General features: G+C 36.2%; 1 protein-coding gene across 11 annotated transcripts in view; it reads left to right on the forward strand.

The window, feature by feature from the left end:
• MBNL1 (muscleblind like splicing regulator 1) overlaps positions 1-12,308 on the forward strand; it is a 200,638-nt gene that overhangs the window by 177,175 nt on the left and 11,155 nt on the right. For 8 of the 11 annotated variants that reach the window (XM_023515662.1, XM_023515667.1, XM_023515661.1 and 5 more), the window contains 3 exons: positions 3,672-3,929; positions 5,103-5,156; positions 6,023-6,176. In XM_023515662.1, coding sequence (XP_023371430.1) covers positions 3,672-3,929; positions 5,103-5,156; positions 6,023-6,176 — 466 coding nt within the window. The remainder of the gene's footprint in view (positions 1-3,671; positions 3,930-5,102; positions 5,157-6,022; positions 6,177-12,308) is intronic. The other 3 variants (XM_023515663.1, XM_012807829.2, XM_023515666.1) reach the window with 1 other exon arrangement.

Consider the following 12,308-nt stretch of genomic DNA (forward strand, 5'->3'; position numbering starts at 1 on the left):
TTTTTTTTTTTTACCCTAAAAGCAACCTTTTATCCACGTAGAATGAAAGTTTATAAAAACTTCCCTGATTCACCAAATTCTTGCTAATAGTTGAAGCATAAAAGACTCAACATTCTTCTCCATGGAATCACTTTTTGTGTTTAGCTAAATAAATCTGATTATTTTAATTTAGGGTGGGTTTTTTTGCATTTTAGAAATTTTAATTTAGATATACTTAAGAATGTACATCAGTTTGTAAAAATCTAACTCCTATGTACTTAATTTCAAAAAGTGAAAGCATTTGTTAATTTTATATTTAACAAACCTTATCTGGGTGCGGTGACTCATGCCTGTCATCTTTTTTTTTTTTTCTTTAGATTTATTTTTTAAAATCATAGCTGTGTACATTAATGCAACCATGGGGTACAATGTGGTGTTTTCATATACATTTTGAAATACTCTCATCGAACTGGTTAACGTAGCCTTCATGTCATTTTCTTACAGAGTTAAGACCTTCATACTCTGCTTTTAGAAAGATTCACTTGTACCCTTGTAGGATAAACTAATTTAGGTTTAAAAACCATTCACCAAATAGTAGAAAGTACTTTTATTTGTTGACTCATTCATGCCATTTTTGCACTGTTGGCCTTAAAAGTGATAACACCTATTCATGAATATATTCTTTGCAGTATTACTTAACAATATGTGAATGTTAGAAATAATAGATGCCCTCTGAGTCACCTGCATTATGTGTGATGAGATTTGAGGAGCCATCAGAATGATCACCCTGGATACCATTTAGCATGGTGAGAAAGTGTTATACTACCTTGATGAGCAAAAAAGTCACCACACATACGCGTGCAGAGGACTAGAAAAGCAGCGGGGGGAAAAGAACCCTAATATTATTAGGATTTTCTGATTTAATTTTACCTTCTGTGTGTGTTCTGAATTCTCTGTATGGTAAATCTTTTCCAGATCTTATCCTGATTTGAATTTTAAAATTAAATTAACAGAAATTTTGATTGTCAATTATAATTTTCTAAAGATTTCTTTAGGGACAGGCAGAGTCTAATTTTTTTTTTTAAGTTTTTCAGAGAAACCAGGCAAACTTATATACAGCTGTCAAAGGATAGATCCCATTTTATTAATGGTGACTGTTAGGTAAAAATATGTTTAAGAGAAGTACCCAACAACTCAGACACACATCTAGGGCCTTTCCAGCCCATCTGGGTTGTAGTCTTCACCAGTACAAGGACTCAAAAGAGATTTCTCATTCTTTTTTATTTTTTCAAAGACAAAAATAATGTGAGAATAGCTATTTCAGTCTATTGCTTCTGTCCCATTTCTCATGTCAGGAGAAACATTAAGCTAGAAAAATAGAAATATATGAAACTGTCAAAAGTGTATCTTATGTAAAAACACTTGACTAAATTCTTTGAAATTTTGCAAAGAATGGTGTTAGGACACATTTTAAGCTATTTCTTAGTGATCAACTCTGCTTAAATATTTTCAGAATTTTTTCTAAATGCATCCCACAAGAAAAAAAAGAATATAAAATTAGGATAAATCAATCCTTAACCTATAGAAACCGCAAACACACACGCCGTACAAATAGATTAGCTTTAGATCTAACTTGTCAATGTGGCAAAGAGTAAGCTAAGTTTAAAAATAGAGTACTTATTTCCTGCTGCCAGTTCACTTTTGATCAAGTTCACGAACGCGGGAATTACTGAGGAGCTGACAGCAGTCATGAAGAATCACATAAAGACCTTCTGCAAATCTACAATTGAATGCAGCTGCCTTGACATAGACTTGTTTAAACAGAAGAAGAGCCTTCTTGTTTATGATGTAGCCTGTATTTAGTGTAAATTTCACATATTTTAATAAAATGCTTTCTTCTCAGATAATGTAGATGTGTCTCTCTTCCTAGGTACGGAGGTAAGCCCGTCCTGTGTGTTTTGGTTAGGTACCGGGAATCTGTGTTTGGGATAGTCCCACAGCTGAATCGGATGCTCAGGGGGATCCGATAATTGTTCGGGGGTAATTGTTCTAAACGAAGCTTGATCATTTTTGCTTTTAAAGTTATAAGCTCCTCGTTATACTCTGTTCAATGTGATAACTACATTAATAAAATATAGAATGTCAGATAACTTCCTAAGGCATCTTTGTGTTCTTGGTATATTAGTGTCTGGCACATAATAGTGATTCAATAAGTTTTTAAATTAGATAAATTGAGTTGGTTCATTGTATGTATGTAGAATAAAACATTTTAGCTAGTTTGAGGTTTCCAGACAGTGCAAGATGTTCTTTATAATGTTCTTTTTAATCTGTAGCATGACTCGGATTATAGCGTCCTTCCTGAAGCAGCACTTTACTCAATTATAGGAAATGAATATCATGGAAGAAAGACACTAGCATTTAAATGCAATCTTTTTATTTTTATCAATACAAGCAAAGCTTGCTTTTTGTAGCAGGGTTACAGTTTCTCTTTCTTGGCTAACTACAAAATAAATGCTCAGTGTCTGCATTGTTCAGATTGTAGAAAAAAAAACACTTGAAAAATAAAAACTGTTTCTTTGAAGCTTCAAGTAGGAGCGCAAAATATTGAAAGGACATTCTGTGTTTTAGGTGGCCCTCTGGTGGTGAAAAGGTCAAACTATCCCAAGTGAAGCCTGCGGGAGCCTTTAATAATAAGAGTGAAAATGGAGCGGGCCAATGAGAAATAATCTATTGTCATCTTTTCCCCGGGATTCCCAAGGCAAATCAGACAGCAACAAATCTGATCTTGTTTATGTGTTTCATATAGCTACCAAATGAAATCACTAATGATAAAAAAAGCTCCTAAAATTTTTTAATAAAAAGCTATCATATTTTATTTTTTATACTTTTTACTTGGAAATAATTTCAAATTTGCACAACAGTCACAAAAATAGAACTAGGTGTTCCTGCCTACCCTTTATTGAGCTAAATATTAAAAATATTAAAATCTCATATGACCGTAGGATCTCTTATACAACTATAAAATTAGCATGGATATCCTGCCATCTGCCAATCTACAAACCTCCATCAAATTTCCCCATTTTGTGTTACCAATTTCCTTTGTCTGCGTCCAGGTTAATCCAGTCTGTGAGTGTCTCAGTCTTTCTCTGTCTTTCATGACCTTGGCACTTTGGGAGAATACTGATTGGTTGTTTTCTAAAATATCCTTTCATTCAAATTATCTGATCTTAGGATTAAATGCAGGTAATTACATATGAAGTGATTTTGTGACCTTCTGTCATTATATCTCATCGCCTCATATCAGTAGACACACGATGTCATTATAACATTGCTTGTGACGTTAACTTTGATCACTGGTTTCAGCGGTGTCTGCCAGGTTTCTTTACTGCAAAGTTACTATTTTTTTCTGTAGGTAATTAGTAAGGGTATCAAAACAATTTTAGATCAGATGTTTTGCCATAATGAATATCATCCATGCATTTCCTTTCTTAGGGGCATTTTACTGAACTGGAATTACAGTTTGTATACTAAGCTGGGAATTGCTAACGTTATTTTGTTGCATTGATTGCTAATCGTCTTTCCCCCTTTCATTGATGGCCTTCTCTCACCTGCCTTGAACTTTAAGTTAAAATCTGCAGAAAGGTTCTGCTGGCTTATGTTGACTAAACCTCCTACGCTTAATGACCTCACAGGTGTGTCGAGAGTACCAGCGTGGCAACTGCAACAGAGGAGAAAACGATTGTCGATTTGCTCACCCTGCTGACAGCACAATGATTGACACCAATGACAACACAGTCACTGTGTGTATGGATTACATCAAAGGGAGATGCTCTCGGGAAAAGTGCAAATACTTTCATCCCCCTGCACATTTGCAAGCCAAGATCAAGGCTGCTCAGTACCAGGTCAACCAGGCTGCAGCAGCACAGGCTGCAGCCACCGCAGCTGCCATGGTGAGTAGCCGCCTCGGCCTTCCCCATTAGCAAGCAGAAAGGCAAAGTGAGCGACTGTATCTGACGACAAGCTGTTCATTTATTAACCTTTTCTTTTCAAATTTTTGCTGAAGATATGTTTGTTCAGGTATCCCAGACAATACATAAAGAAGTTACCGTTCACAGCCGTGAGGGTAACTCCTCAGACGGTTCAGATTGCTCCTCCTCTTGGCCTAACTTTTAATACTCTTATCTTTTTCTGGATGTAGGCTTTCTGAAATTTCCTGCTTTGTAAAAACCACCTGTCTCCTTTTCGATATAACGATACTGCCATTTTCAGTCTTCTTCTTTCTGTGTGTCATCTAATCAGCCATTGTTTCCCTCTGGTGTGTGCTTTTGCACATCAAGGCTCTTTACATATATCTCGCTTTTAGCAATAAGGTAATCTGGAGCTGTTTAGGAGAACTGCTTCCACCAGAGTATTTTTAGCCTTAGACACAGGATTTGGAACAGTACGCTATCTCGATCGCTATTTCATAATATTGTGGCATAAACGTAAGAGTAAACCTAGAGTGGCCTGACTATGCCATCATGTAGAGATTTCAGACTAAGACAGCAGTATTCAAGGAGTTAGAAACGGAATCATTTACAATAGGCACTAAACTAGATTCTGAAGTACATTTTACTGTGATCTAATAGCTGATTTTAATGAGTCCATTCTTTCTTCTTTGCTTAGCTATTTCAATGTTGTCCTTCTTTACATAGATACATGACTTAATCATTAAAATGTTCATCTGAGAAGTCACTGTGCAGTGTTTTCACAGCACAGTGAAATAATCACGAGAGAGGTCTTTTCTGTGTTTGTTTATATGGATACTTGAGCAAAAATACAGAAGCCAGACTCTCTCCTCTCTTCCTTTCACTCTTTTTTTTCTGTTAGAATATCTCGTTTGTAATTAACGACAAAGAGGAGTTATCTTCCCAATAACAACTCAGTAGTGCCTTTATTGTGCATGCTTAGTCTTGTTATTCGTTGTATATGGCATTCCGATGATTTGTTTTTTTATTTGTTTTTTCTCACCTACCCAAAAATGCACTGCTGCCCCCATGATGCACCTCTGCTTGCTGTTTATGTTAATGCGCTTGAACCCCACTGGCCCATTGCCATCATGTGCTCGCTGCCTGCTAATTAAGACTCAGTCGGCTGTCAAATCACTGAAGCGACCCCTCGAGGCAACCTTTGACCTGGTACTATGACCTTTCACCTTTTAGCTTGGCATGTAGCTTTATTGTAGATACAAGTTTTTTTTTTTATCAATTTTAAAATATATATTCCTTTTTCTTTTGTAAAGTTGTAAAGTACAATGAAAAACTGAGTGTGGTTTCCTGACAAAATCAGTGGAAAGACTATAAGTACGTTGATGGATGTCATATCATAAAAGATTCTGAAAGCCCAGCAGCCCACATTCAGTTTGACTACATTGTAGAATGTTCTAGAGAAATACTTGGAGGACATTAAAAGTATATTTTTGACTGTATCCTTATGTACCTGTTTGGTTAGCATGGCTTTAGTGATAGAATTATTTACTTTTTTAATATTGATAGTTCAGTATTTAAGGAAAAAAAAAAAAAAACTTGCATGCTCTGGGACATTTGCATGCTGAGGTAGACCTGTGGGGAGGAGCAGAGTGGGGTTAGTTTTTATTTATCAGTCACTCTATAATTAACGATTAACATTGCTTATACTTGTCGACCCTCGTGGAGCGGCCAGTGCAGCTTTTCTTCTTTTCCCAAATCAGTGGCTTCTCACAGAAAGCCTGAAGCATTATGGGACATTAAACACCTTAACGCATTATAACATGTGCTCTCCTACTAGTGGGGTTTTGGTTTGGACAAAAATAATGCTTCCTGTAAAGCTTTTATCTTGCTTTTTTTTTTTTTTCTTCCCCTTGATTTTTTTTTTGTTCATTGGATTTTTTTTTTCCCTTGGGTTAGTTAAGTGCTCTGCTGCCTGCTTGCTCATGCTTCCTAACAAGTTTAGCCTTCCACTGATTGTTCTTTTTTCTTTTTCTCTTTTTACTGGTATTTGTTTTTTATACTCATTCACTAAACAGGGAATTCCTCAAGCTGTACTTCCCCCATTACCAAAGAGGCCTGCTCTTGAAAAAACCAACGGTGCCACCGCAGTCTTTAACACTGGTATTTTCCAGTACCAACAGGCTCTAGCCAACATGCAGTTGCAACAGCATACGGCATTTCTCCCGCCAGGTAAGGGGTGGGGGCTGTTAGTAAACGAATCTGATGCTCCGCGTAGAGTTCTGTTGTTAGAGCAGAGAAACCACACCCCAAGTTTGTTTTTAGATAAGCTGGTAAGGTAAGGTGGTCCGTAATGGAAATTACCTGAGGGCGTCTTAATGTGGTTTGCTGTAAAAACTAAAAACTTCAGCTTAATAAGGGTTAAAGATCAGTGGTGTTTTATATATTTACTTGTGTTGATATAATTTGGAATTGAAATATAGTTTTTTTTCTCTTTCTTTCCTCTTTCCTCAATACCGTTATATGTCTGTCAAGCCATTCTATAATACGTTCGTGCTGTAAGACCCCTTTGCCTCTGCGATTCCGTAGAGTTCATGTGGATTATATGAAATGACACCTCCAGTTTTGATCTTCATTTTTCATCCTTTTTTCCTCCCACAGTCAAGAAGGAAAAACTGACTATGCTCTAGAGCTCTTAAAAAGTGCTCGTGTCAGTCAGCACATTGCTTAAAATTACGATTATTCCAAATTTAATATAAACACAACCCTAAGAGTCACTGATGTCTCCATTTATGTTTGGGTTAGACATACGTGGTTTCAGTTTATTTTCAATTTGGTCACATATACATAACCTAGAATTATTCACATGGATTTAATAATTAAAAACACAGACTACTCCTTTAGAACTAGGCCTAGAACTTTATTGTTTTTATTCCTTTTGAGTTCATTTCAGAAAATACATATTAAAATCCTTGTACTCTAGAATTTAACCAGAAACTCTAATCTCACTTTCTTCTTTACCTACCTCTTAACCTTTATTTCTTAAAAAGACATAAGTTCAGAGATTTATTTAACAAAATAATTCTATTTTATTAATTAAATTAACAAATTAATAAATAGGAATGCATGTCAAAGACCTAGTTCTAACACTACATTATTCTGTATTGACAGTATTTATGGTGCATTAGATTTATAATCTTATAAGAGAAGGTGCTAATTTATTTTTGATTCACGGACAGAAGGATAAAATATATTCACATTCGTTTTTACTGCTAAAGACAAACTTTTTACACAATGTATCTTTGAAAACCTGGCCATCTATATTCAGAATTAATATGTTAATAACAGTCAGTTAACTAGAATATTCTACTAGTTGAAAGAGCCTACACTCCTGAGACCATGGATACATAAAATGATATCTGTACTTGAAATACTATCTGTCAAGTTAGAGTTTATCTCTATCAGAATAAAAATTAATCATTTTGACTGTAGTGTATTCATTGTATTCTGAGGGGAAATTCACATTTTAATGTGTTTTATGATAATTAAAACTTTCTTCTGAGCATATATAGATTTTTGGAGATTTCTAGACCTTCAACTTTTTTCCAGGTATAAATTCCCATGTCCCTAGATATTTACTATCTCCAACAAACGCTCCATTGATTTTTTTCTGGAGTCAGATCACTCAACAAAATTTCAAGGGCTTCCAGGTAGCGACTATAATCTTTTGACAAAATTAAAAATTATTTTTGTCAGTTTATTTCACTGCTTAAAACATTCATTAAAAATGACAATTTTTCTACCTAAATTCTAAACATCAAAACAAATCTGTCTCCCTCCCTATGTTATTCAAAGAAAACTAAAATAATCTGTCTCATCAAATGGGGGATTTTTGCATTAGTTTTATGAACAATATTCAATTGACTATAAACTTTTCCTAATATATATAACTGTCAGTTGCATAATATGTTTGACCCTTATTTGTGACACCGATCCCTACCTAGAGTAGCATTTATTTAGTCTGTGGCTAGACAGAACAAAAGATGCTAAGAAAGGATCCTATTAGCCAAACAAACACATTCATAAATCAGAATCACTCTCATCGCTATTTTAAATAAAATGTGCATTGATATATGAAATATGCTGAAAATTTCACGATATATTCACATTTTTATGGTGCATTTCGCATCAGAGATACTCTGTCCTTGATCAGACCAGGGTCTCTCAAATACAATCCATGTATTGTGAAACTCGTGTGGTAGCAATAGAAAGTAACCTTTACTTGCAGCTCAGTTTTAAGGGTCTAAAGGTGTAGGTTGACCTTTACTCGTCACATAATAGGACTGCCACCATGATTCTTCACAAATATTTTAATTGTTGTATAATATAATACGTGCCTAAGTCCACCAAAATCGACCTTACAACATGAAAAGGTTAAAATGGATAGCTCATCTTTATTTTTGCCAAACCCCTTCATCAGGTAGTGAGAAAGGAAGGACGTCTAATGCAGGAATGTGAACTCAGACACCCCAGGCACCAGGCCAAAAAATGTAGGCAAAGCAAGAAATAAATTGGGAGCTGTGGGTTCTGGGAGACGCTGGGGATCACAAGGCCCGTCTAACGGGGATCCTCAGGGTTCAGACTCAGCCTTCGTTCTCTCAGGGAATGTCTGCCCAGCAGGCTCTACCTGCCATGTACTGCAGACCTTTGTAGTTCTGTGTTTTATAGTCTGTGTGAGGGAGGGTTGATTATGTCTGTGTCTCCTGGGTTTGGTTGTACAGAAACCTGCAGAACTTAACCCTGTAGCCCTGATGTACAGTGCTGTGGGTCTTATGAATTTCCCCCACATATCCTGGACATTTGTAGGTTCCTATGGGAAATCTCAATTTTTAAATTTTTGCAATTAATTTAATTTTTAAAAACACCTTTTGAGAACTGAAGGAAATCCATCCTCTCACAGATTCATATGTAATCCCATGTATAACACCTGGGAGAAAAAGAATTTCATTTTCTAATATCTAGGTTATTTTGCAAGTAATATGAAAGAATTATATGATCAAAGCATCTTATATAACCACACTATGATAATATGATGGAAGGTATACACTGAAGGCTTTATTGGGACTTGGAAAAATTGTAATTTTTTTTTTTTTTTTTTTGCAGTTTTTGGCCGGGGCTGAGTTTGAACCTGCCACCTCCGGCATATGTGGCCGGTGCCCTACTCCTTTGAGCCACAGGCATCACCCAATTTTTTTTTCTTTTTTTTTTTTGCAACTTAGAGTTTTAGAGCTCTGTAGTCTATTACTTCAATACTAACTGCAGATAGATAGATCTGTTGTATTCAAGTCACAGTGACGCATGGTTGGCAGAGTCTCTGAGCAGGTGACTGCGTACACAGAATAGGTTGGCAAAAGATCAAAGTTCAGTGACCAGCCAGCCAACTAGCCAAGAAAAGTTACAACTTTTAAGAGCAGAATTGAACTCATGAGGCATCTACTCATCTAACCATCATCCACTCATGCCCTCCATCTTATCTGAAAATAACAAATATAAGTAATAGATTAAGTTTACATTGAAATTTCTTTTAAATTTTAGATGCATACTTTCTTTGGCCTTCTCCCTTAAGAACTCAATTGATGATTTATGAAGATTATGCCTAATCTAGGGTTTACTTAAATTGTAGCTGTGAATTAATATCACTTTTATTTACTTATTTTTTCCCTTGAATTTAAGTCCAGCACTAAACTCAATTTCCCTGGGTTGGATAGAAAAGAAATACAGGCATTATTGGAGTCCAGGAACCCATCTTCCCATCTCCTCCCCCTACCTGACCCTGTGTATTCTGGTATTCTCAGGTGGGCTACAAATTCTTCATTTGTCAGTCACCACTGCTCACTGCCAGTAGGATCACTGGCCACAACTGCAGGAGCTCTTGAAGACAAGTGCTTCAGGGGTGCTGTGCCTGCATTGGGTATCAGCATCCTTGCCTGAGTCCTCCAGGCTCATGTGCAGCCCATGCCTCTGAGGGGCTGCTGTCCACAGAGCTGTCGGGAAAGGACAGGCTACATGCTGGACTCTCCTGGACCTGGCACACTGTCAGCCACTTCAGTCTTGAGAAATTTTTCTGTCTGTCCTCCATTGAGGTTTTTGCTCACCTGCCATCAAAAGATCTAAAAATAAGTTTGCTTTAACAACCTCTGTTTTGGCTGCATTACAGCTCTACCTGAAGTTAGGAAACAGAAGGCCAGGAAACTTTCTGTAGGGGCATTAGGGTAGGGCAGGGTAATGGGGTTGTTTTTATAGAAAGAAAATAAAGATTTCCAGCTTGTTACTTTTATTATAATTAATACATACAACTATCATTATCGATAATTACAATTATGTTAATAAACTATTTCCATATAATAAAAATAAAGAATGTGCTGCTTATTTGAATATCGATTTTGAGAATAATTCGATTAATTATAAACTTACATTGCTTTTAGAAGACTTTAAATCAGCTCAGAGCCCATAGCACAGTGGTTACTGTGCCAGCCACAAACACCGAGGCTGGTGGGTTTGAACCCAGCCCGGGCCTGCTAAAACAATAATGACAACTGCAACAAAAAATAGCCGGGCGTTGTGGCAGGTGCCTGTAGTCTCAGCTACTTGGGAGACTGAGGCAAGAGAATTGCTTAAGCCCAAGAGTTGGAGATTGCCGTGAGCTGTGACGACACAGCACTCTACCAAGGGCCACATAGTGAGACTCTGTCTTAAAAAAAAAAAAAAACAACTTTAAATCAGCTATATAATTCTCATTGTAATATTTCTAAATAGGCCTGAATCAACATATCAAAATCCCAACTTCCAAATAAATCTCCATTATCATTCTTTTTCTGTCCTCCTCTTCCTCCCCTCTCCTTGAAGTAATTTTAGCTGTACATACATCTCATTTGTAAATTACCATCCTAGCAGATTTTTCTGTATTTTCATTATCAATTAAAATTTTTAAAAGCCACGTCATTATAATGACACTTTGCTCGGAAGCACAGCGTTCTGCTCTGCCACTGTCTTGGTAGGGGAAATTGGAAATGGACAGGCAACATTTGCTTGAATTTTGCTTTTTGCTGAAAATTGAGGAAAAAATTTTAAATTGGTTATTTGTGTGTCATCAATAGTAAATCAGCAATTTGAAGTAAAGATGAATGTTATGGTCATTTCAAAAGTGATTTTTGTTTTTGGTAAGTGGGTCCTACAGCATTATGCTTCCCTGTTTGTGGGTTATTGCACCCTGGCTAGTATTTTCATTGCTGCCTTATATTTATTTGCTGCAAATCCCTCAAAACTGTGTGCATTGGTTATAATGGTAATGAGGAATATAACTCCAACTAAAATTTATACCCTAAGAGCTGTAGGGTTTTGGAGAGATGATATAAGGTAACTCATTCTCAGCATGTGCAGCCTTAATCATGCATGGGATGGTATACAGTCAGCAGATTGCAGCATAATAATAATAAATTTAAAATTTATAACCTAGGCCGTATTTAAATTGGCTTTAATATTTTTTTAAATAATCACACCATTCTTTTTTCATTCATCTTTTCTTTTCCAACCCTCTGAACCCTACCATGAAAAGAGTCATGGTTTCATGAGATTCAGATCCGCTCTTAACTTTTGCTTGTTCTAACATCCGCAATTAACTTACTTGTTATTACCGATTTGTTTCTGTTTGTGTCTTTCACAAATCATTGACACTGTAGTAGTAGCAAATGACGGAGATTTTCAAATGCCTTACATAATATCTGTCAGTGTAATATCACTCCACCTGAGAGAACGCTTCCCTAGATCTATTACGAGTTTAATCACTGATCATTGTGCCCACAGTCTAATTGTGATAACAGACTAATTTTGCAGCTATCCCAAGGATGCCAGTGAAGTAATCTGAGTTTCAGACAGGTTTCTCAATGGCGGCTTTGTTTTGTGGGGCCATCTTTGACGAGACGTATTTGGCAGATATTTTTCTAACAAATGTTCATCCCAGATGCTACTAGCACTTAAACAGGATATGCCAAGATTTATATAGAAATATAAAATCATTTGATATTTTAAAACCTAGGTTTCTAAAATAACCCCACAGAAAGAACAGTAGTTTTGCATACGGGAAAGTGTCCTGTCCTTGTAATAAAATAAATGAAATTTTCAATATTTACATGTCAAAGAGAATCGGGACTATATTTGCAATGTTTATTTTTACTTTTCATGGTAGAACAATTGCGAACATCAGTTCTAACACCCCATATGTGGTGTGTGTATCTTCATTATCTCTCATTCAGGGTTTTTATTGAAGTCTAATTAGCAATTTCTTGTGTGTGAAATTTTGTAGAA

Source organism: Otolemur garnettii, unplaced genomic scaffold (assembly GCF_000181295.1).
Source record: "Otolemur garnettii isolate 467f Iridium unplaced genomic scaffold, OtoGar3 scaffold00076, whole genome shotgun sequence".
Classification (NCBI taxonomy): Eukaryota; Metazoa; Chordata; class Mammalia; order Primates; family Galagidae; genus Otolemur; species Otolemur garnettii.